Source organism: Abramis brama (genome assembly GCF_963993115.1).
Source record: "Abramis brama genome assembly, chromosome: 14".
Lineage (NCBI taxonomy): Eukaryota > Metazoa > Chordata > Actinopteri > Cypriniformes > Leuciscidae > Abramis > Abramis brama.
In genome coordinates, this window is record NC_139976.1 from 18,553,627 (window position 1) to 18,575,506 (window position 21,880).

The following is a 21,880-nucleotide window of genomic DNA, read 5'->3' on the forward strand; positions in this document are numbered from 1 at the left end:
GACATTGTTCAGTTTTGGGTGAACTCTCAGTTTAATGACATTCGGAAAATTATGAGTTTAAACGGACGGCAGGCGCGTATCAATTCCTCTTATTGCATTAGAGACATACAATAATTTCCCCATATTTGAGAGCTTTTAATGATACTGTCTGCTCAGAGCAGAGACGACAACAGCGATGAACTTCTGCCAGGCAGCCTGCGCGTTAGCGGTGAAAGAGGGACCCATCGTCGCTGCAATCACGATTGTCAGGCAGTCGGCAAGCAGCTGAAACAGAAAAGGCAAAAGAGTGTCACGCAACTGGTTGCTAAATGTTTTAAATAGTGTCTGAGAGCATCTGTACGAGTTTTAAATGCTGTTATGCTTGCATACCCTGAAGTTGTCAGGATCCACGTGCAGTTTCTCGGAGTGCAGAACGCTCAGATCGGCGTATGCGTTCTTTATATCATCCATGTTCTTCATGGCTTTGTCAAGCCCGTGGAGCACAACAGTTCCGTGGGCTGCGACCATTGGATTGGACTTGATGGCCTCTGCACTGTACAGGTTTCCAAAACCTCCGAAGTACCGCTGAGTCCAGGGATACACAATCAAGACCCTGCAATATAACATATAACATCCACAAATTAATCAAATTAAAAAAAATAAAAAGGAATCCAGCTCTTTTGTATATACTCTGTACAAAGAAACCTTGCATAAATTATGAGAATGAGGAGCACATTAATGGGCCTGGGTCTTACCTCTGCAAGGCTTTTGGGCCAGCGTCCTCATAGTTAAGCTTGCTGAAAATGTCCTGGATAAAGGCACGCTCCTGGTCGGTCCACACAACCATCTCGTCAGTTTATGATTTTCTTTTCCGTTAGGAATAAGAATCATATCTTTCCACTCTTGTCGGCACTATTTATATCATCGGGTTGCATCGCCAATACAAGTGGGCTCACTTAATTGGTTGAAACTTCTCATGGGCAGGGCGCTGAATATGTAGCGATTCTGGACGTTTGCAATCTTCTAGAAGTTTTAATGTAAGTTGCAAAATACTTGTAGCATAACATACGCCCCCTTTTTTCATGAAAAGAGTAAGGGAAAAAAAATAGTATGACGCTGAATAGAAAGTGGATCAGCATATGCTGGAAATGATCAAGTCTTTAGATAAAACATAATATTCCTACATCTTTATGTAGCCTAATTGTTTTAATCATTGTCTAATCAGTTGTGAACGTGACTTTCAAAGACTATGAATTATTGTCGTGATCTCAGCTGTTGGTTATCTCATTCATACATACGCATATTCAAAACGACTCTGCTTATCTCCACTACCAGACTCTCAATTACGTAGATCTCAAAATGAAATGCATTTGACTGAGTGGTTGAAAAAAAATCCAGTCTCACCAAATACCAAATAAAAAGGGCGTGGGCATTTTATCGATTCACCAGGCAAACATTTGAGAGCCAATAAATGAAATAAATGATTATAAATCAATTCAGAATAAGAAAATCAGAATAATCAAAAACTGATTCAGTTCCCTTTTTAGTCGTTTTGTCTTTGCAATAGCCTAATGTGCCTTGTAAGAAAACAAATGTTAAAGTTTATTGTTGTTACTGTTATTATCATTATTACTATGCAAATTTGCAAGAATTAAATGTAAATTGGCCCACGTCGTATTTATAGTAAAATCAAAGGTGTATATGAGGCGTGCATGAGCAAATTGACCTTTCAGCTATTGCATACTAACTAAACTAAGTAAATTAGCACACAAAATAAAATAAAATAAATCATTCAGAATAATCAAAACCTGTGCTTCCTTTCCCTTTTTGGTCTTCTTTTTACACAATATATGCCTTGTAATAAAAACAAAACATACATGTTTATTATTATTATTATTATTTTACATCTTAATAATAATAATAATAATAATAAGAAGAACACACTATAACTGATTCAGTTGGCACAATTTCCCAAACCATTCGTTCAGTTCTCAAAACAGACACATTTCGCAAAACGTTTATGATAAAATCTTAATGATTTCTGCAAAACTTCACACAAAAATGCAGGTAAAATGCAACAGGTTTAACCATGTTCCCATTCATATAACACAAAGACATCATATAATTAACTCAAGCATCATAATGTGAACTCAAATAGCACGAATAGCATTTATCCATGAGTAAATAGTTCTGTATAAGTAGCAAAACTGGTGACACACCAATCAGAATCTCAGGGTAATATAATTAGGGCCACAGGTGCTTTAGAAAATGCATCCTAACACTGAGAGCTGAAAGCATCATATTGTTTTTTCATCTCGGTTTTTATACTTATACATACAGTATAAAATTACAGTATACAGTAACAGTACTAGATGAGGGACATTTCACTACAGTATTGTATAATTTATTTGTAGCCATTTTTTACATGTGGCACTGGCTACTGTACTTTTGCAAAACTGAGAAATGACAGCGGGGAGGTAGAAAAAGTCTTGTCAGAACACCAAGAAGCTGCGATAGTATTATAAAATAATTTTGTTATTAAATCTGGCCAAAGGTGCAGAGGATGCTGAAATTATTATTATTATTTTTTTACTGTTGTAATTTACCTACTGTATTGTGTTGCATACCATGTTCATATTAAATTTTTAGGTATTTAAAGTTTACTTTATTTGTACTGTAAGATACCTTTACAGTAATGTAATAAAACATATGTTTTACTAAAGCTCATTGTTGTATTTTACTGTATCTTCACTCTTTCATTTACTGTAATAGACATAAGCTGTAAAAATATCACGTTTTTGTTACAGTGTTATAATAAATGAATCTCACTAGTGTTCACTGAGCAGGAAAGTTGTCTGTGTATGTATTTGTTCAGTTTTGTGTATTATCTGAGGCCAATGTTTGATTCACGACAAAAGAGAATATGTTTTTGACTGAAATAGGTTTTACACGCTTTGTACAAATTGGTGTGTAGTTCAGGGATTGTGTTTATAGTTGAGAGAAAATGGTGAATTGTTTCATGAATTGTATCTCAGCAACCGAGCAAACTGTAATAAACATTGTATTAAAAGTAAAATCAGTGGCGCATATGAGGCGTGCATGATGGACCGTTAAGAACTAAACTAAATAAATTAGCACTCAATAAACTGCATTGTGTTGTTTATTTTAAAAAACCCCCAGCACAGTTACATTTATAGGTCACATGAAGCATCTTGCATAAAAACTAAACTAACCAAATTACTAAATAAATTAAATAATTATTTAAATCAGGTTGTGGGGTTACTCATGAAGCTGCGGACGTGAGCTGATTAGGATCTGACCCTGGACTTGTGACTCAAGTGCGCGCGCACGTACAGTATCATCACTTATCACCCCAAAAATGAGGAGGGGAAAATGGGCATCAAGTCAATTTTCAGCGTTCACTGGCAGGAGTTCAATCTGACACGCAATTAGGCTGTATCTTGGGTGTGCCCATCTCAACAACAAACGCTTAAAAAGAGGACCAACATGTAGGTGGGTAAGACATTTGACCACGTCTGTTCATTCCAGACATCGATTCAAAATGAGTCTCTCTGCTAAGGACAAAGCCACTGTGAAGGCCCTCTGGGCAAAGATTTCCCCAAAGGCTGAGGATATCGGCAATGAGGCGTTGTCCAGGTAAGACAAATTCTTGAATTTCGTTAAAAAATAATTTGACAGATCTATAAGGGTCTGATTAAACTGGAACTTACACTACCCCCCTTGTTTTGCAGAATGCTGTTGGTCTACCCTCAGACCAAGACCTACTTCTCTCACTGGAGCGACCTGAGCCCCGGCTCTGCTCCGGTGAGGAAGCATGGAAAGAAGGTCCTCGGTGGACTCGGTTTGGCTATTGAAAAGATCGACGACCTTTACGGTGGCCTGCTCACTCTCAGCGAGCTGCATGCCTTCCAGCTGAGAGTCGATCCTGCTAACTTCAAGGTAAACATACTGTTGTTTCTGACTCTAACTTATTAATAATTGCACCGTACTTTTAGTTGTCATTATTGTTAATCATTATTAATCTTAATTGAACAGATCCTGGCCCACAACATTCTCGTGGTGTTGTCCATGCTCTTCCCTGATGACTTCACACCCGAAGCCCACCTGGCCATGGACAAGTTCCTCGCAAGAGTGGCCCTGGCTTTATCTGACAAATATCGTTAAACTCTTTGATATTTGTTAAGCAGTTTGAATGTTGGTTTGTCGATTTGGTCAACAACATGTCAATTAAAACAAATCTGAAGACACTTATCTGGTGCATTTTTTTTTAATTTCTAAATTTGTTTGCAGTAAGAATCTATATTGGATCATATGAATTCTGTTAGATTTATGAAATTGTTTTAGATCATTAAACTTGGATTCGACTAAATCATACAGCGGACATGGCTGTGAATTAATTAAGCCTATTGCTTGAATAACTATAGCCTATATGTAGATATTTCAATCTTCACATTTTGACACACCACGCAATGTTCAAAATATACCGTAATTAATTCTGTTTCTTTTAGCTTATAACATATTTAAGACCTTTATGTACAAAGTATATGCCTACGCTTAGACTACTATAGGCTACTATATATATAGCCTATACTATAATATACACACACAAATATATATGCAATATATATTTAATATATAGTCTACAATATGTTAAATATATACAAATATAGGCTATTAGGGTTGTGAGGCGATTGACATTTTTAATTAATTAATTACATACATTACACATAATAAAATAAAATGTATATTGATTAGCTACATTAAAATATAGAGCACACTAAAAAATAGAAGACAAGAACCCGTCAAATAATTAAATGAGATCAACTGCTTGAGACGCGCGAGCAGCTTTGAGTCACGTGAGAAAGTCTTGGATAGGGCATTTACGGTCATTGAAAGCTAATATCTTGATTGTCTGAAAAGAAAAACAACAACAACGCTCATCAAGGAGCCACATGCGGAACAAAAATCACGCGCACTATTCAGCATAAAAGTAGCTCTATAAAAAATTGTCTCGAAAAATTACATGAAAATAGTCTACAAATATTAAAATTTTAGTAGCCTATTACTGAAATATACACTCTAAAAAGGCTGGGATAAAAACGGCCATGGTTGGGTTCACTTATTTGGCAACCCAGGGTAAACATTGGACAGAAAACATGCTGGGTTATTTTGACCCAATATTTATATATTAATTGTATACACCCATTTGCTGTTTTTTTTTTTTTTACACATAGTGTCACACAACTTGATATTGAAGGTTATTCATTTTAATATAGTAATATAGGCTACTCTAAAATCTGTTATAACTATAGCTAGGAAAAGGAAAGTTCATATAAAATATTTTTTATTCAATGACAAGTAATTTTTTGACAATCATAAAACATTTAGAAAAGGAAGTGGCAGGGGCAGTATTGTCAGTAAAAATGACCCAAAAGCTGAGTTGCACATTGCACTTGGGTAAAAAATAATAAAAATGGCTGAACCCAGCATTTGGGTTAAAAAATAACCCAGAATTTTAATAATAATATTTTAATAACCCAGTCGCCTATAGCCCTTGGGAAAACTTGTAAAAACTAGGTCTCCCATATTTTTTCTATTAAAAAACAAGAATAAAACATAATTCAGTTCGAAATAATAATCAATAATCATAATAATAAGAAGAATAATAATACAGCCTAAAATTATTTGTTATTCCTCTTATTTTTATAAATAATTATTCCTATAATGGCTTTTGGCGGCCCCATTTGGCCCCATTTAGACATTTGATTGATATGGTTTATATAGAAACTTGTTTTGAACTAAATACAGGAAATGCTCCACAAACAGTATTAATGTTGACATGTGCAATACTTTTAAACACACTGATAATGTAAAAATATGGAATGAACTTTATTTCGAGTAAATTCCAAACTACAGTCTGAGATAGGCTAAAACATTTTATGTGAAACATTATCAACAGACAATTTACTGACATCTGCTGGAAAGAAGAAAAAGGGTTGGTCATTTGTTATAAAAGGCAAGAACAGTAAGCCACAGTTTTAAATTCAATAGCGATATATGCAGTTAAGATAGACATGAAATATTTTGAGTGTTTAGAAGTAACAATGGCATCATGAATTGAGAGGCTTTGCATGCTGATGTGCTCCAATATCATTTCATTATAACTCGTGTCTTCTCATCTCCAAGCAGAAGCCTGTAAAAAATAAATAACGTTACAGTCTGCTGTAAAAAATAATTTCTTGTCATGGAAGACCTCAACAAGGAAATATGGCATATTTAATATCAAGGCAAACTAACCTCACAAGAGCAGCAGCCGCCAGACCTCCCCCTATCGGACCGACCCAATAAACCCAATGATAAGACCAGTGGTTAGCTATCAATGCAGGTCCAAAAGCTCTTGCAGGGTTCAGACAGGTGCCAGAAACATCTCCTCTATTAAAATAAAACAACAGTTGTAGAGCAATTACAATGAGGGAAATAATATATGTATTTTTTTTATTTATTATTATTTCACTCTAATGCTAAAACTCTAAAAAACTAGTAAAAAACTGCCAAAAATCAATGGTTTCTGAAACTTGCCAAAGGCAGACTGCCAGACATCTAGCCAGCCACTGACAGGTCACGTGACATGCCAGAATCAGACTGGAAGTATATGTATAAGTTGAAAACGTAGCTAATGCGACATATAGCTACTACTGCCTCAGATGCGGCAGTTTAATGAAGGACAAAACACGTAGGCCTATTAGCCTCCAAAACTCACTGGTCAAAAACTTGTTAACTTAATTTGAGCTTGATTTGGTAGACTCACCCTGCCAGAATATTGATGATAACAGTGCAGCCCACCATGAAGGGCACCAGGGGGCTTTTGCTCTTTCCATTGACTGCCCCCATTAGGACTACCATGGTTACTAGACATGTCATGGCCATTTCAGCAAACACAACCTTCCCCAGCTGCTCATCAGACTTCAGAACAGCAAAGGCCGCTCCGGTAGCATTCATGTAGTTCTCGTGTGATGTCATAACCTTTAAAATACATTCTCCGTTGAGCACTTTATGGAAAGAGCGTTATGGAAAGAACCAGCAATATTATTTTCTGTTCTTGTATTTAGTGTATTCTTGTTCACACCTTTGACATTGCAGCTCCCAGCACACCTCCGATAATCTGACTGATAAGGTAGGGAACAACCATTGTCAGCTGAAGTCCACCACACAACCAGATAGCGATGGTGAACGGAGGGTTGAAATGTGATCCGCTGCATGGAGAGAAAAAAAAAATCATTCAGGTGAGATATAAACTCACTTGCTTTCAGATAGGAATTCAGAAACATCCCTTTCAGCACTCAAAAATAATTGAACAAATCAAAAGAAGTGCAAAAAAAAAAAAAAATTATATATATATATATATATATATATATATATATATATATAAATCTGTAACACTTTATTTTATTTGTCCTTATTATGTTATTTGTAAGTATGCAGTATTAACAGCAGGGGATATGTTATGCATAATTACTTGCAAATAACCCTAAACCCTAATCCTAACCCAGTAAGTATATAGTATGTTGTTATAAACAATACTTTAATGAACAAGGACACCTTAAAATAAATTATTCTTACCTGATTTCTGCCATACATGCCACCAGCACAGCCACTGCCAAACCATGTGCGAGTGCTGGCTGTAGTCTTCCTGCTGCCTCCACATTTTCAATGACAGACACGCAGCCAATGAAGACAAAAAACATTGTGCCCACCAGCTCGGCAACACATGGCTGGATTATTCTTTCATATTTGCTCTGAGGTTTGGGTGAGGATTCATTCTTCTTCAGCAAAGTTTTGTCCAGCTCTTTGAGCTCTAGCTTCTCCACTTCCACTGACATTGTGCACCATCAAGAGCAATGAGTAACTTTGTGACTGTGTGGCAGAGGGAAGCCTATGATAAAAGAGCCAACTTGACTTGTTCCACCATAAATCACTCTTATATCCATGAAAGACTGATATATTATCATAGGATTATTATGAAGGACGCAGCAGCCACATACTGTACAACCAAGTTTTAGGAGACAATGAAACAATCTGGAAAGTTTAAACAATAACTGTGAGGTATAAGCACAGACATTTTCAGTCTAGAGTTAGATCAATGGATGCTTTTCCCTTATCAGATTTAAGTGTCTTCACATTTGGACAGTCCCCCCCCCCCCCACACACACACACACTATTACATCGGTGTTATTGATTTGCGTATCAAGTGTGTGATAACTCCCTGACCTTGGTTGTAAATGCTATCAACCCAAATGGCATAATAAACCAGCACGTTGACACTTCAAGGTGAACTTTGAGCATATTATATGCTGAAATGTGATATGTTATTTTATTTATTAATAATTATATTAATATATTTGGGTCAATTTATTTTAATTAATTATTAATTTAATTTAATTTAATTTAATTTCTAAATTAAAAAGAATATGTATATAAGATTAAGGTTTAGATAAATATCTTAACCAAGTGTAGAGTTTTGTTCCTCCCTCATATTTAAAATATTTAAAAATATGTTCGTCATATTTTGATGACGAAAATATGACATCTCTTTTGGCCACTACTGTGTGTGTATACATATACATATACATATACATATACATATACATATACATATACATATACATATACATATACATATACATATAGGCTACATATACATATACATATACATTCCTGGGCAAAAAAATAAATAAAAAATTGGGCTAAACAAAATGGCTTTTAATTGTCTTAACCACAAATTATGTTAGTCAGGAAATTGGTAAAATGTAAGCAAATGCACTACTTACAAAGCCATTGCTGTCTCAGAAAAACATCGAAGACAGAATTAAGTTTTTGGCAGAATATAGTTGTGTGGAGTGATCAATCACAATGAAACACGAGTTGCATGGGGATGATCTAGATCAGTGTCTTCGAAAATCTGCTGAGAAATAATAATAAATGCATCTCTACCACTATTCAACAGGTTTATTTGCAGAAGTTTGTGATCGCAATGATGGAAGCAGGTGAGTAACTGATGAATATAGTGTTCAGGATGGATATCTGGATGAGTAATGGTCTTATCTGTTGCAGGTTCGGAAATGGAGATCGAGGCAGATGACTGAAGACGGATGAAGGAAGCAAATGACTGAAGACAAATCATTCTGGTAGGTATTGTGCAGGTAAGGAGTCAGGTAAGGAGTCAGGTAAGTGTTCGAGGGAATGACGAGACCAGACAATGGTGAACTGCAGTGGGAAGAGTTATATAGTGCTGGGTGATGATCAGTGAAGAATGGTGACAGGTGACGGTGATTAGTACTCTGGTGACTGGGAATGAGTGGGTGTAGTGTAGAGGTCTGGTGCTGTCGATGTTGTTGACTCTGTGACAGGCCCTGATGGCCGAAGTGGAAGGCGAAGGGGATGGCCTCTGCCTCTCGGGGCTGGACGGTTGGGATGAGCATTATGGAAGTCGTGCAGCAGTGAAGGGTCCAGAATGTCATCACGAGCAACCCATGACCTCTCCTCTGGGCCAAATCCCTCCCAGTCGACAAGGCATTCCAATAGGCCGCCCCGTCGCCGGGACTCAATGTTGACTCAATAGATGTTCTCCTCTGACAGGTCCACAGGAGGAGGAGGTACGTCCTCAGCACCAGACCCTGGGAAAGAAAGAACCAGAAGATTAGTGAATGGTTTGAGTATGGAGACCTGAAATGAAGGAGACATTTTTTAGTGAGAAGGAAGGGTTAACCGGTCAATGACATCATTGTGACAACATTGTGACATCATTGATCTGCCTCTGTATTGCGAAGGGATCGATATAGCGGGGACTCAGCTTACGGCAGGGAAGTCGAAGATGGATATCCCTTGTTGAGAGTCAGACCTTTTGCACTGGGTGGTATCAGGGTGTCGCTGATCTCCTTGTGTCGGCCTGGCTCTTGTGTCTCCGAACTGCCTGCTGTAGATGAATGTATGCTGAGTCCCAGACCCTCTCGCTCGCTTGGAACCAGTGGTGGACAGCTGGAACGTCCGAAGGTTCTCCTGACCAGGGAAACAGGGGCAGTTGGTAGCCGAGTATGCACTGGAAGGGGGTAAGTCCTGTGGTGGCTTGTCACAGGGAGTTATCAGCATACTCGGCCCAGGGAAGAAACCGGCTCCAGCTGTCCTGATGGTCATGACAATATGACCGCAGGTACCTCCCAATCTCTTGTATCTTCCGCTCAGTCTGTCCGTTGGACTGCGGATGATATCCAGATGTGAGACTGACTGTGACTCCGAGTAGGTTGAAGAAGGCTCGCCATACTCGACAGATAAACTGAGGGCCACAGTCTGAGACGATGTCTTCGGGAATTCCAAAGTGACGATAGAGTTGCTGGAAGAGGGTTTCGGCCGTCATGAAGGCAGTGGGTAGTCCCTGCAGCGGGATTAATTTACAGGCTTTGGAGAAGTGATCCACTATGACGAGGATGCAGGTGTGAGAATTAGAAGATGGGAGGTCGGTGATGAAGTCCACTCTAATATGCGACCAGGGTCGGTTAGGAATGGGGAGAGGGACTGCTTCCGGAAGGCAATATAATACTTTTGCTCCGCCAGGGACAGTTTTTTAGAATAAAAGGCGCATGGATGGAGTTTGGGAGGTTCACCCTGCCGCTGAGACAGCACAGCTTCTACCCCATTGGATATGGCACAGATTGAGCATCCTTGAACATATTGGGAGACTTCCTGGGTCACATTGGGCCAACAATGATTGCTGATGAGCGAGAGGCTTTGCTGGCTGCCTGGGTGTCCAGAGCCCGGTGATGTGTGGAGTCCATGAGGGACAGACGGAGATGAGAGGACACATAGGTCCGTCCCTCAGGAACTCCCAGTGGAGCAGGCTCTGACTGTGTGGCTTCGGCGATTTGGTCGTCGAGGGACCACTGTATTGGACTAATGATGATGACTGGAGGGAGAATGGGTTCAGGAGATGCGGTGATGAATTCCACTTTTTGGTTCTTGTTACCAGGTCGGAACATTACGGTGAAGTTAAATCTGGTGAAGAAGAAGGACCAGCGTGCCTAGCGGGTGTTTAATCTTTTAGTGTCGCAAAGGTATTCAAGATTGCAGTGGTCAGTGATGACTTTAAAGGGGTGTTGAGCTCCCTCCAGGCAATGTCGCCACTCTTCAAAAGCCAGTTTGATCACCAGTAGCTCCCGGTTACCAATATAATAGTTTTGCTCCGCCAGGGACAGTTTTTAGAATAAAAGGCGCATGGATGGAGTTTGGGAGGTTCACCCTGCCACTGAGACAGCACAGCTTCTACCCCATTGGTGGAGATGTCCACTTCAACGACGAAGGGGAGATTCGGATTGGGATGAATGAGGGTAGGAGCTGTACTGAAGGCTTTCTTAACCTTCATGTTGCATTAGGACATTTTTGGTCATTTTCAGTTTAATGTCTTTGACCATTTTGGCTGTTTTAATGCAAATGGTATGTAATTTGGCAAAATTGTGACTTTGGATAAATTTTTAAATTTTGATCCCATGTTGCATAATATGTATAACATAACTATGTAGATCAAATATGAACATATAGCACCATAATGACCAAAAATGGCCCATTGAAACCCATTAAAACGTTGTTTAAAGCCGGGGCCGTCATTAATACATGAATCATGACTTATGTTGAAACATCCTTTCATTTTGAAGCAAAAGCATTATATTTGCATTATATAGTGTATTCCACCAGATGACGTCACTACATAGGTATTCCCTATGGGGGGAAATGCACGTTATTTTCCTGGTTTCCACTAGGGGCACTATTGACTGTGTTATGAAGCATTTTAATGGCTCAATGATGTGTGTGTCTGAGAGCAATGTGTGTCTCCGTTGACAAAAGTGTGTGTGTCGGTGTGCATTTAGCAAGAGAAAGCGCTTCACACTGCATTGTTTTCTTTCGGTTTGATTTGGCTGAACAATGACCCCATTTTGTTTTGAAGTTTATGATATGTTTGATATGTTTATACTTATAACATACATCGACTTGATGCAACCTGGACACATCATCAGTGATGTTACCTGGGGTCACGGAGTGTTTTCGGGTCTTTCGAGCATCATACACTCTTACCCAGGCGACTCAGCCGGGGTTGATCAGGCCCCAGCTTGTGTACACCCATGGTTCTCCTCTCCTTATCCACAGCCACCTTGAGGCAACTTCTGCTGACTCTGTGACCTCCTTGATGGCCCTTCGCTTACTGGCCCCTATGATGCCCAGGATGTTATAGGCCCTGCAGAGAGACTGGCCAGCAAACCCTCTGCATCCCACCTCAATGGGCTCACACCGCGCTCGCCACCCATTGTTCCGACACTCCTCCACTAGCTCAGCGTATTTTGCCCTCTTCCTCTCATTGGCCTCCTCAATACGGTCCTCTCAGGTTATGGTGAGTTCTAGGAGAATGATCTGCTTGGAGGTCTCTGAGATAATTAACATTTCAGGCCGCAGTGTTGTGGTGGCGACAATTTCTGGGAATTTCAGTTGCTTCCCCAGGTCAACTTTCAACTCCCAGTCTCGTGCTGTTGCTAGCAGGCCAGATGAGGCGGCCCTGGCAGCTAGTGGTGGCTTCTCCCCAGCCCGGACAAAAGCAATGGTGTTCTTCACTGGGCGAAGGCGCTTGCAGTGGACAATTCCACAGCTGATGGTATTTGCTATGGCCTTCAGGACTTGGTCATGGTGCCACCGGTAGCGGCCCTTGCCCAGGGCCTTCGAACAGCAGCTGAGGATGTGCTCCAGGGTCCCCCTCTTCAGGCAGAGGTTGCAGGCTGGTGACTCCACCAATCCCCAGCTGAACAGGTTGGATGGGCTCGGTAGTACATCGTAGACAGCCTGGATCAGGAACCGTATTCGATGAGGGTCTGCTTTCCACAGCTCTGCCCATGAGACTCTGTGGTCCACTGCATGCTCCCATTTTGTCCAGGCTCCCTGCTGCCGCATTGCAACCATCCTGCTGGTCCGCTGAACAATGACCCCATTTTGTTTTGAAGTTTTTGATATGTTTAATATGTTTATAGAATTTAGAAAAATAAAAATTCATGTTCATGGTGATCTTGTAGTTTTGCTTTCTTTTTATAGCAACTTTTGATGTGTAGGGAGACAGGCACAGGTTATAGTCACCTAGTAGAAATCAGGAAAATGTTTGCAATACTGCAGATGTTTGCAGTATGTCAATTATATGAAAAATGGTACCAACTGGTGGAAAACAGTAAAAAGTAAATATTTTACCCCAAGGCTTGGTAATGACTGTATTTGAATAGAAATAATGATTTTATGATATTATGACAGTGGGTTCAAAAATGGATATTTTAATGGGTTTAAATAGGATCAAATTTGTTCTTAACGCGCTATGTGTGATTTTTTAAAAAAAATCTGACATAGCACAAAAAATAAAAATGCACCAAAAATAATGTTGCTGCTAATCTTTGACATATTCAAGACTGTGATAATCCAAAGCCAAGGTTTTCACTTTGCATTTAGTATATGGAAAATAATTACATTGTTGTGTTTTTTCCTCTTATACAAATTGATGGTATCATCACCAAAACTGGAATTTAAAAGGTTAAAAACCTGAAATTAAATAAATATTTGGTAGTTATGATGAGGACTGATGCTGGTTAAAAGATTTAACTCATTAAAAGTGGAAAATAATAATAATATGTAATATTTTAGGCAGTGTTTAATATGTGACCATTTTTGGTCCTTAACGAGCTAAGTGTGATTTTTTTTTTTTTTAAATCTGACATAACAAAACATCTTTAAATGCTCCAGAAATAATGTTGCCGCTAATCTTTGACATATTCAAGACTGTGATAATCCAAAGCTAAAGTTTTCTCTTTGCATTTAGTGTATGGAAAACAATTACATTTTTGTGTTTTTTCCTCTTATACAAATTGATGGTATCATCACCAAAACTGGAATTTAAAGAGTTAAAATCCTGAAATTAAATAAATATTTGGTAGATATGATGAGGACTGATGCTGGTTAAAAGATTTAACTCATTAAAAGTGGAAAATAATAATAATATGTAATATTTTAGGCAGTGTTTAATATGTGACCATTTTTGGTCCTTAACGAGCTAAGTGTGATTTTTTTTTTTTTAAATCTGACATAACAAAACATCTTTAAATGCTCCAGAAATAATGTTGCCGCTAATCTTTGACATATTCAAGACTGTGATAATCCAAAGCTAAAGTTTTCTCTTTGCATTTAGTGTATGGAAAACGATTACATTTTTGTGTTTTTTCCTCTTAAACAAATTGATGGTATCGTTACCAAAACTGGAATTTAAAGAGTTAAAATCCTGAAATTAAATAAATATTTGGTAGATATGATGAGGACTGATGCTGGTTAAAAGATTTAACTTAGTAAAAGTGGAAAATAATAATAATATATAATATTTTAGGTAGTGTTTAATATGTGACCATTTTTGGTCCTTAACGAGCTAAGTGTGATTTTTTTTTTTTAAATCTGACATAACACAAAAAATAAAAATGCATAAAAATCAATGTTGCTGCTAATCATGGACATATACCAGGCTGTGATAATTCCCTCCCAAGAAATCCACCTAGCATGTAGTACACAATTGTTTAATTTTTTTATGTTTTCTCCAACGATAAAAACAGTGGCATCATGTAAACAAATGGTATTTAAGGGGTTAAAATTCTGAAAATTATATAAATATTTGGAGTCAAGTTGCATGGCCTCTGGTGCTGGAGGGGCGGCAGATGTTGAAGTGGGCGGAGGATGCAGCACGGGTTGATCCAAGTCACAGACAGTGAGCCGTTGGGATACCCTGATGGCATGTTGAATGAAGTTCTCTAGACCCCTGACGTCATCATACATAGCCATCTGTTGACAGATGTTAATGTTGAGTCCCTGGTGAAATGCCGTGATCAACGTGGTCTCATTCCACCCGCTGACGGCAGCCAGAGTGCGGAATTGAAGAGCATATTCATTCACTGAAGACTAGTCAGGACAGGACACTGGCCAAATACCTCTTTAAAATGCATGGGGAATGCCGCCAGCAAGTGAATGAAGTGCGTGTCCTGTCAGCAATGAAATGTAGGTGATCTTCGCACAATCATTGGCAAACTGCTGCGGCTGCATTTCAAAGAAGAGAGAGCATTGTAACATGAACCCGCTGCATTCCTCCACCTCACCTGAGTATGTCGCTGGTCCGGCCATGGGACTGACAGAGGCAGATGGTGAAGGACTGATGACTGGTGACTGAAGGGCATGTCAAAGGGCTTGAACGAGATCGGAAAAGGGATCTGGTGGAGGAGTGCTTGCATCGCTGGGATCGGTAGTACTTTGCATGTTGGTATGGTCTTCTGTCATGAAACAGAAGGATTCACACATGTAAAGTAATCAACAGGTTTATCTGCAGAAGTATGTGATCGCAATGATGGAAGCAGGTGAGTAACTGATGAATAGTGTTCAGGATGGATATCTGGATGAGTAATGGTCTTATCTGTTGCAGGTTCGGAAATGGAGATTGAGACAGATGACTGAAGACGGATGAAGGAAGCAGATGACTGAAGACAAATCATTCTGGTAGGTAAGGAGTCAGGTAAGGAGTCAGGTAAGGAGTCAGGTAAGGAGTCAGGTAAGGAGTCAGGTAAGGAGTCAGGTAAGGAGTCAGGTAAGGAGTCAGGTAAGGAGTCAGGTAAGGAGTCAGGTAAGGAGTCAGGTAAGGAGTCAGGTAAGGAGTCAGGTAAGGAGTCAGGTAAGGAGTCAGGTAAGGAGTCAGGTAAGGAGTCAGGTAAGGAGTCAGGTAAGGAGTCAGGTAAGGAGTCAGGTAAGGAGTCAGGTAAGGAGTCAGGTAAGGAGTCAGGTAAGGAGTCAGGTAAGGAGTCAGGTAAGGAGTCAGGTAAGGAGTCAGGTAAGGAGTCAGGTAAGGAGTCAGGTAAGGAGTCAGGTAAGGAGTCAGGTAAGGAGTCAGGTAAGGAGTCAGGTAAGGAGTCAGGTAAGGAGTCAGGTAAGGAGTCAGGTAAGGAGTCAGGTAAGGAGTCAGGTAAGGAGTCAGGTAAGGAGTCAGGTAAGGAGTCAGGTAAGGAGTCGAGGGAACGACGAGACCAGACAATGGTGAACTGCAGTGGGAAGAGTTATATAGTGCTTGGTGATGATCAGTGAAGATTGGTGACAGGTGACGGTGATTAGTACTCTGGTGACTGGGAACGAGAGGGTGGAGTGTAGAGGTCTGGTGCTGTCGATGTTGTTGGCTCTGTGACAACCACAGTGGAGCATGGAGGAAGAAGAGACAACCAAGAAGCGACTTGAGAGCAAGTCCATCAGGCTCATGTTTTGGCCTGGTCAGAGTCCAGATTTGAATAGTGAATATTTGGTCACACATTAAACTCAAATGAACAAGGAGACATTTTTCAACTACTCATGAACAGTTTGAAGCCATTACAGTGAGTGGGACAACAGTGACTCTCCTTCTTGTAAAAAGCCATCTGCAAGCTGGGGAAGAATATTCTGTGCTAAGTTCTCTGTATCTACAGAATTTGTGCAATTTCCTGACCAGTGACTTGTGATTAAAATGGTTAAGACCATAAAAAGACCATTAAATATTTTGCCTTTTTTGACTAGGCCCATTTTTATTTTATTTTTTTTTTGCCCAAGAGTGTTTGTGTCAGTGTGTGTGTGTGTGTGTGTGTGTGTGTGTGTGTGTGTGTGTGTGTGTGTGTATATAGAGGTGCTACATATTTACATTTTGCAAAGTGAAGAAATACATTCAGGCAATATATAAGAAAAGACTTTATGCTTATTAACATAAAACATCAGAATACATAATGGCAGGCTATAAAACTAAAACAACAAATACATTTGTCAAAAAGACAGCATAATGAAGCATCAGAATACAGAAAAGTTTAGAAAACTGCAATAATATAAATGTCTGACAATATCATACAATGTTTTACAAATAATCTTGAATTAAAAAAGCTTGCAACATTGCAGGATCCTCAGAGGTCCTTCATCTCCATCATTTGAAAATAACACGAATCTTCTTGTCTCCCATTATCAACCTAGAATGAATCAAGCAATTGATTAGAATACTCATACTCACATATTAAGATGAAAAGTTTTATGCTATAAACACATAAAAAGCATATCAAATATTAACTCTTGTTTCAATATGAATGGCTTCATATTGTGTCATCATATATTGTTTAAGCTGAAAAACTTAATGACATAAATACTCCTAAATGAAGAAAATCATCCATTGTGTAAGGAAAAAGTGAGTTGCAAGGATACCTCACAAGGCTGACAGTGACCAAAGCACCAGTCAAAGGTCCCACCCAGTATATCCAGTGGTACGTCCAGTAACCAGACACTATTGCTGGCCCAAAGGCCCGTGCTGGATTCATACATGCTCCTGATATTCCACCCCTGTTTGACATGCAAGACAAAATCAGTTAAATCAGAGTTTCTCAAAACTGAAAAATGACCCCAAATATAGCATATCAGCACATTTTAGTGTTAGGAATTAATATTTCCTTTTGCCATTATTATTCTAAGGCTCCTGGTGTCTTTGTTTCCTGTAAAATATCCTGTTTGTTTGGTTGCCATGTTCCTCAAAGGCACTTCATTTTCCACTTTGAAACAAGTGTAGCGACTTGTGTGAGATAACATCTGCTTATGAAAGCGCATGAAACATATGATGACAGTAAGGGGAGATCAGGGAGTAACGGAATAAGATAAAATATTTCAACATTTCACTGATTAGAGATGAGCAACTGGGGTCGGAGGGTTAAAATCACTATCATACATTAACACCACCCTGAGGGGAGTCAGGGGACAGCAGTACAAAAAATAAATAAATAAAGTAAAATCTAGTTAATAATTAGATTTTAATTTTTTTTAATAATATTAATGGTTAGAAATAGTATTAATTGTTATCAGTAGTAATAGTATTATATAATTATTATATTTCTATAGTTAATTTTTTGGCAGAATATAGAAGTATATCCTCCCTGTCTGCTTAGCCATAATATTTCTATATTTATATATTTTTAAAGCAAATTATAGCAAGTTTCAGCAATAAGGATCCACCAAGTCAAGTTTTATAATATAATAATGTAATATAATTATATTACATAGATAATTATAATGTAATTAACTTTAAAATATAATATAAAAAAATATAATATTAGAATTATACTATACAATAACATAGTCTAAAAACATAGCCTATATAACATGTAAACATTATAAACATAAACAAAACATGTTTAGAGTTGTTAGACTGTATTTGTTCTCTATTTTTCCATTTTATTTGCTGATTTGAATTAATATGTTTCCTGTTTGTGTTTTTTATTATTAAATCAGCATTTTGAATTACAATGTACAACATCTAAAAGTCTGTATAATTGTATAACAGTTGTGTTACAGTAACACTCTTTGGACTCGCTGTACTTTAACACTACAGTTTTTTTTTTTTATTGCTTTGGTGCAATTTTCTCAAGTAATTAGTAGATTTTCAAAACTCTTAGTACTAATATCACAACAGATCATCAAAAGTGCAACAGTTTTTAAACATTTCATCATACTTTCAATTCAATTACAAAGTATTTCACTACACAAAATAAGTGTTTCATCTATATAAATGATCAGAAATGCATCAGTAGAAGGGAGACAGATGGCATCAAATACAACATTTCACATGATAGTATGCCATGTGATACTGTAACAGATTACCATGGTAGAGACTGCCACATTACTGTAACTCATAGTATAGATTCAATCATATAGCAAAGTGAGAACATTTAATATATGGCCATGTCATAACTCATCACACATTTTGATAACACACTTGATAGATACTATTACAAACATTATGTATTCAATTACATAAGTTAGGTAATATAAGTGTATTTTCTAATGTGGCATAGCCTGTATTACTGTAATTATTTTAGCAACAAGGGTGATTTGAAACATGTATCTTGCATTGTTTGCTATTGAACGAACTGATTGTTAAAAGTACTAAATTGAAAGAAGATCATGTGTTTCAGTGATTAAACCAACCATTCTCATTACACATCACAATGATCTTGTGTTTTGAAACAGTGATTAAGTAGAATGAAAGCATGAGATCAGGTTTTGAAAGAATGACTAACTGTGATACAAGTGTGATCAGTTTGGAGTTTTGCAATAAGAGTTTTGAAAATGTACGCCTTACTTGTGAAAATAGTACCAAAGCGAATAAAAAAACTGTAATCTGCATAGTTCAAGTGTAAGTAGAATTCTAAACTACTTTCATTTGTATCAGATATATATAGGAATATTATATGAAAGAGACTCAAGGTATAGATGCAGATATAGATGTTTAAACAATTGTAAATAAATATTTAACTCAAATGCTCTTTATGGCCTCAAAAAACTAGACTAGATTTTAAAATTTAGTGTGGCATAGTATTCTGTAGGCTATATAATTTGTTTGTGCCTTTGTGTGAAATGTTAGTTTCCTACCCAGCCAAAATATTTGCAGTCACGGTGAGTCCAATGCAGAAGGGAGCGAGATGACTTCGGGTCCTTCCGTTTACAGCACCCATGCTGACAACTATAGTCAAAAAAAGCGTCATCATCATCTCTGCCATTGTCGCAGAGCCAACGCCATGAGAGGACTGAACGGCATCAAACGCTGCTCCAGTTGCATTTGCAAATGCCTCATCCGAAGTGACAGCCTAAAGAAAAAGAAAAGAGAATGTTTATATTGCATTGTCAAAAGTGTAAAAGATTGTATGCTTCCAGCAGTTTGAGCAATAAGTCATAAACACAGATACAAATATCGATAGAGAAGCTTGCACACATACTTTGGCAAGACCGGCAGCAATCACTCCACCTAACATCTGAGAGAGCACGTATGGCACCAGGAGCATCAGCTCCATTCCTCCGATGAGGTAAACACACACAGACACGGCCGGATTGAAGTGACCACCGCTGGAAAACAAGATGGTGACATCATAAAATCAAGCATGAAAAAAATATATATATGTAAATGAAAAATGAAAATATTAAATGATCCTTTAGTCATACACTTGCATAGTAATCATGATAATGCATGCATAATGTAAAATATATATTTTTTTTCTTTACTCACTGAAATCTAATTTAAATAGTTGATATTCTATTTTCTTTTTGTAAATAAAACAAGCATATCATATAAAGATTATCAACATAGTTTTATAATATATTATTTTGTTTTCTCTGTTTAAAAGTCTAGCCATTTCCTAACTCAAGAACACATAAGGCTGTTACCTGATTTCTCCAAAAATGGCAATTGCTATGGCCAGTGCTAGTCCATGTGCCAGTGCGGGCTGGATGCTCCCGCTGATGCCCACGTTCCCCATGACCGACACGCAGCCCACGAACATGAAGAGAGTGGAGCCGAGGATCTCTGCCAGGCACGGCTGAATGTAGTGCTCAAAGAAGGACTTCTTCTGCGTGTTCTGATGGTTGTCCCCTCCATCGCCTGTGGCTACTGTAAAGAGATCTGCTTTGGACTCCACTGAGGTCATTTTGTCTGTCCGGAGCTTCAGGTGTTCTGTGCACACGGACACTGCAGCTTTCTACTGATAAAGGTGGACAGAGGATGGGGTGGAGTGGCGGTAAGGCGGGCCAACAGTCTCCTTTGTCATCAGTCTTGGTGGCTTGGGAAAAACACTTTATAGTTACAGCAGTGGAGAGCATTGTTTGGGGGAGTGACGGGTTCAGGATATAGCTTATCATCCACCATGCTATTACACAACTGAGGACAATAAAAAGACCACGAACTCTCATGTCACTCAAGGTCTTCTCGACTGTCTTATGCAACACAATTGATTAGAGTTAATGCAGTTTCCCAAACTTTGTAAATCTAATGGCATATTATAGATTGCTGTGCATTTCAGCATGGCCTGCAGCATTTGTTTTTTTAAATCTGCTCTCATGCATCAAATCAACGTTCCTGTGGCAGTAAATAACAGCACAAGGTCGCTCTGGGTTAATGTTTCTCTTGAGGGACTCACTGACAAAAACGAATACAGAGAAAGACTGCAGGATGCCTGGCGTTGACGGCTAAAGAGGAAACATTTCCTTTTTTTGTGTCTTTTAATCGCCTTTTGTTTTCTAAAACTACTTCCTGGTGATTATTTGTGACGTTTGAAAAACATTCACAACCATTCGAAAGTTTGGGGTCTGTTTGATTTTTTTATGCTTTTCAAAGAAGTCTCTATGCTCACTAAGGCTTGCATTTATTTAATCAAAGATACAGTACAAATAGTTGTGAAGTATTATTACCATATAAAATAACTTATCTATTTTAATATATATGATTTTAATAAATATGATTTGGTGTTCAAGAATTTTTTTCATTTTTTATCAATTGAATGCATCCTTGCTGAATAAAAGTATTCATTCATTTATTTTTATTTTTTTAAAGAGAAATTTTACTGACCCCAAACTTTTAGTAGTGTAAAGTCTGAATAAAATCCATGGCATGTCAAAATGTACAACTTATGAGCTTTCAGAGAAAAGAAATGTGCTTATTTTTTAATATTCTTCCTATACCCATAATACCAGTCAACTTTATAACTACATTTTAATCAAATAGATAAATAAAAATAAGCAACATTTTAAATGAAAAATAAAAATATTGTATTAAATGTTATTTTTAAAATAATAGATATATTATTTTGCATGGTATTCAGATACTTAATGCATGCATAATGTAAAATATAATTTATTTATAATGACATTTCTGGTTACATTACTCATTGAAAAGTAATTTAAATAGTTGCTATTCTGTTTTTTAAATATAACAAGCAAACATAGTTTCATAATATATTTAAAT

General features: G+C 37.9%; 4 protein-coding genes across 4 annotated transcripts; 1 reads left to right on the forward strand and 3 right to left on the reverse strand.

The window, feature by feature from the left end:
• Positions 1 to 135: 135 nt before the first annotated feature.
• Positions 136 to 853, reverse strand: hbbe2 (hemoglobin beta embryonic-2; the record flags this gene model as incomplete). Its single annotated transcript, XM_084135552.1, has 3 exons — positions 735 to 853; positions 370 to 592; positions 136 to 264 (listed from the first exon to the last, which is right to left on the reverse strand). Exons 1-3 carry the CDS (start codon positions 824 to 826, stop codon positions 136 to 138), a joined length of 444 nt encoding a protein of 147 aa, XP_083991678.1. The 5' UTR covers positions 827 to 853.
• A 2,620-nt stretch (positions 854 to 3,473) lies between these two features.
• hbae5 (hemoglobin, alpha embryonic 5) lies at positions 3,474 to 4,242 on the forward strand. The gene is made up of 3 exons (XM_084135869.1): positions 3,474 to 3,636; positions 3,732 to 3,939; positions 4,036 to 4,242. The coding sequence occupies exons 1-3, from the start codon at positions 3,542 to 3,544 to the stop codon at positions 4,162 to 4,164; spliced, it is 432 nt and encodes a 143-aa protein (XP_083991995.1). The 5' UTR covers positions 3,474 to 3,541; the 3' UTR covers positions 4,165 to 4,242.
• Positions 4,243 to 5,871: 1,629 nt separating this feature from the next.
• On the reverse strand, positions 5,872 to 7,880 carry aqp8a.2 (aquaporin 8a, tandem duplicate 2; the record flags this gene model as incomplete). Its single annotated transcript, XM_084134739.1, has 5 exons — positions 5,872 to 6,193; positions 6,298 to 6,432; positions 6,809 to 7,023; positions 7,127 to 7,253; positions 7,621 to 7,880. 5 exons carry the CDS (start codon positions 7,878 to 7,880, stop codon positions 6,151 to 6,153), a joined length of 780 nt encoding a protein of 259 aa, XP_083990865.1. The 3' UTR covers positions 5,872 to 6,150.
• Positions 7,881 to 16,793: 8,913 nt separating this feature from the next.
• Positions 16,794 to 20,737, reverse strand: aqp8a.1 (aquaporin 8a, tandem duplicate 1). The gene is made up of 5 exons (XM_084134738.1): positions 20,308 to 20,737; positions 19,863 to 19,989; positions 19,519 to 19,733; positions 17,305 to 17,439; positions 16,794 to 17,075 (listed from the first exon to the last, which is right to left on the reverse strand). The coding sequence occupies exons 1-5, from the start codon at positions 20,565 to 20,567 to the stop codon at positions 17,033 to 17,035; spliced, it is 780 nt and encodes a 259-aa protein (XP_083990864.1). The 5' UTR covers positions 20,568 to 20,737; the 3' UTR covers positions 16,794 to 17,032.
• Positions 20,738 to 21,880: the final 1,143 nt, after the last annotated feature.

Coding starts and splice junctions, on each gene's coding strand:
- hbae5 (XM_084135869.1), top strand. CDS start 3,542: ATGAGTCTCTCTGCTAAGGACAAAGCCACTGTGAAGGCCCTCTGGGCA. Junction 3,637..3,731: donor GGCAATGAGGCGTTGTCCAG/GTAAGACAAATT, acceptor CTTGTTTTGCAG/AATGCTGTTGGTCTACCCTC. Junction 3,940..4,035: donor TCGATCCTGCTAACTTCAAG/GTAAACATACTG, acceptor TTAATTGAACAG/ATCCTGGCCCACAACATTCT.
- aqp8a.1 (XM_084134738.1), bottom strand. CDS start 20,567: ATGACCTCAGTGGAGTCCAAAGCAGATCTCTTTACAGTAGCCACAGGC. Junction 17,440..19,518: donor ACTGCAAATATTTTGGCTGG/GTAGGAAACTAA, acceptor CATGTCAAACAG/GGGTGGAATATCAGGAGCAT. Junction 17,076..17,304: donor GTCACTGTCAGCCTTGTGAG/GTATCCTTGCAA, acceptor GATTCATTCTAG/GTTGATAATGGGAGACAAGA.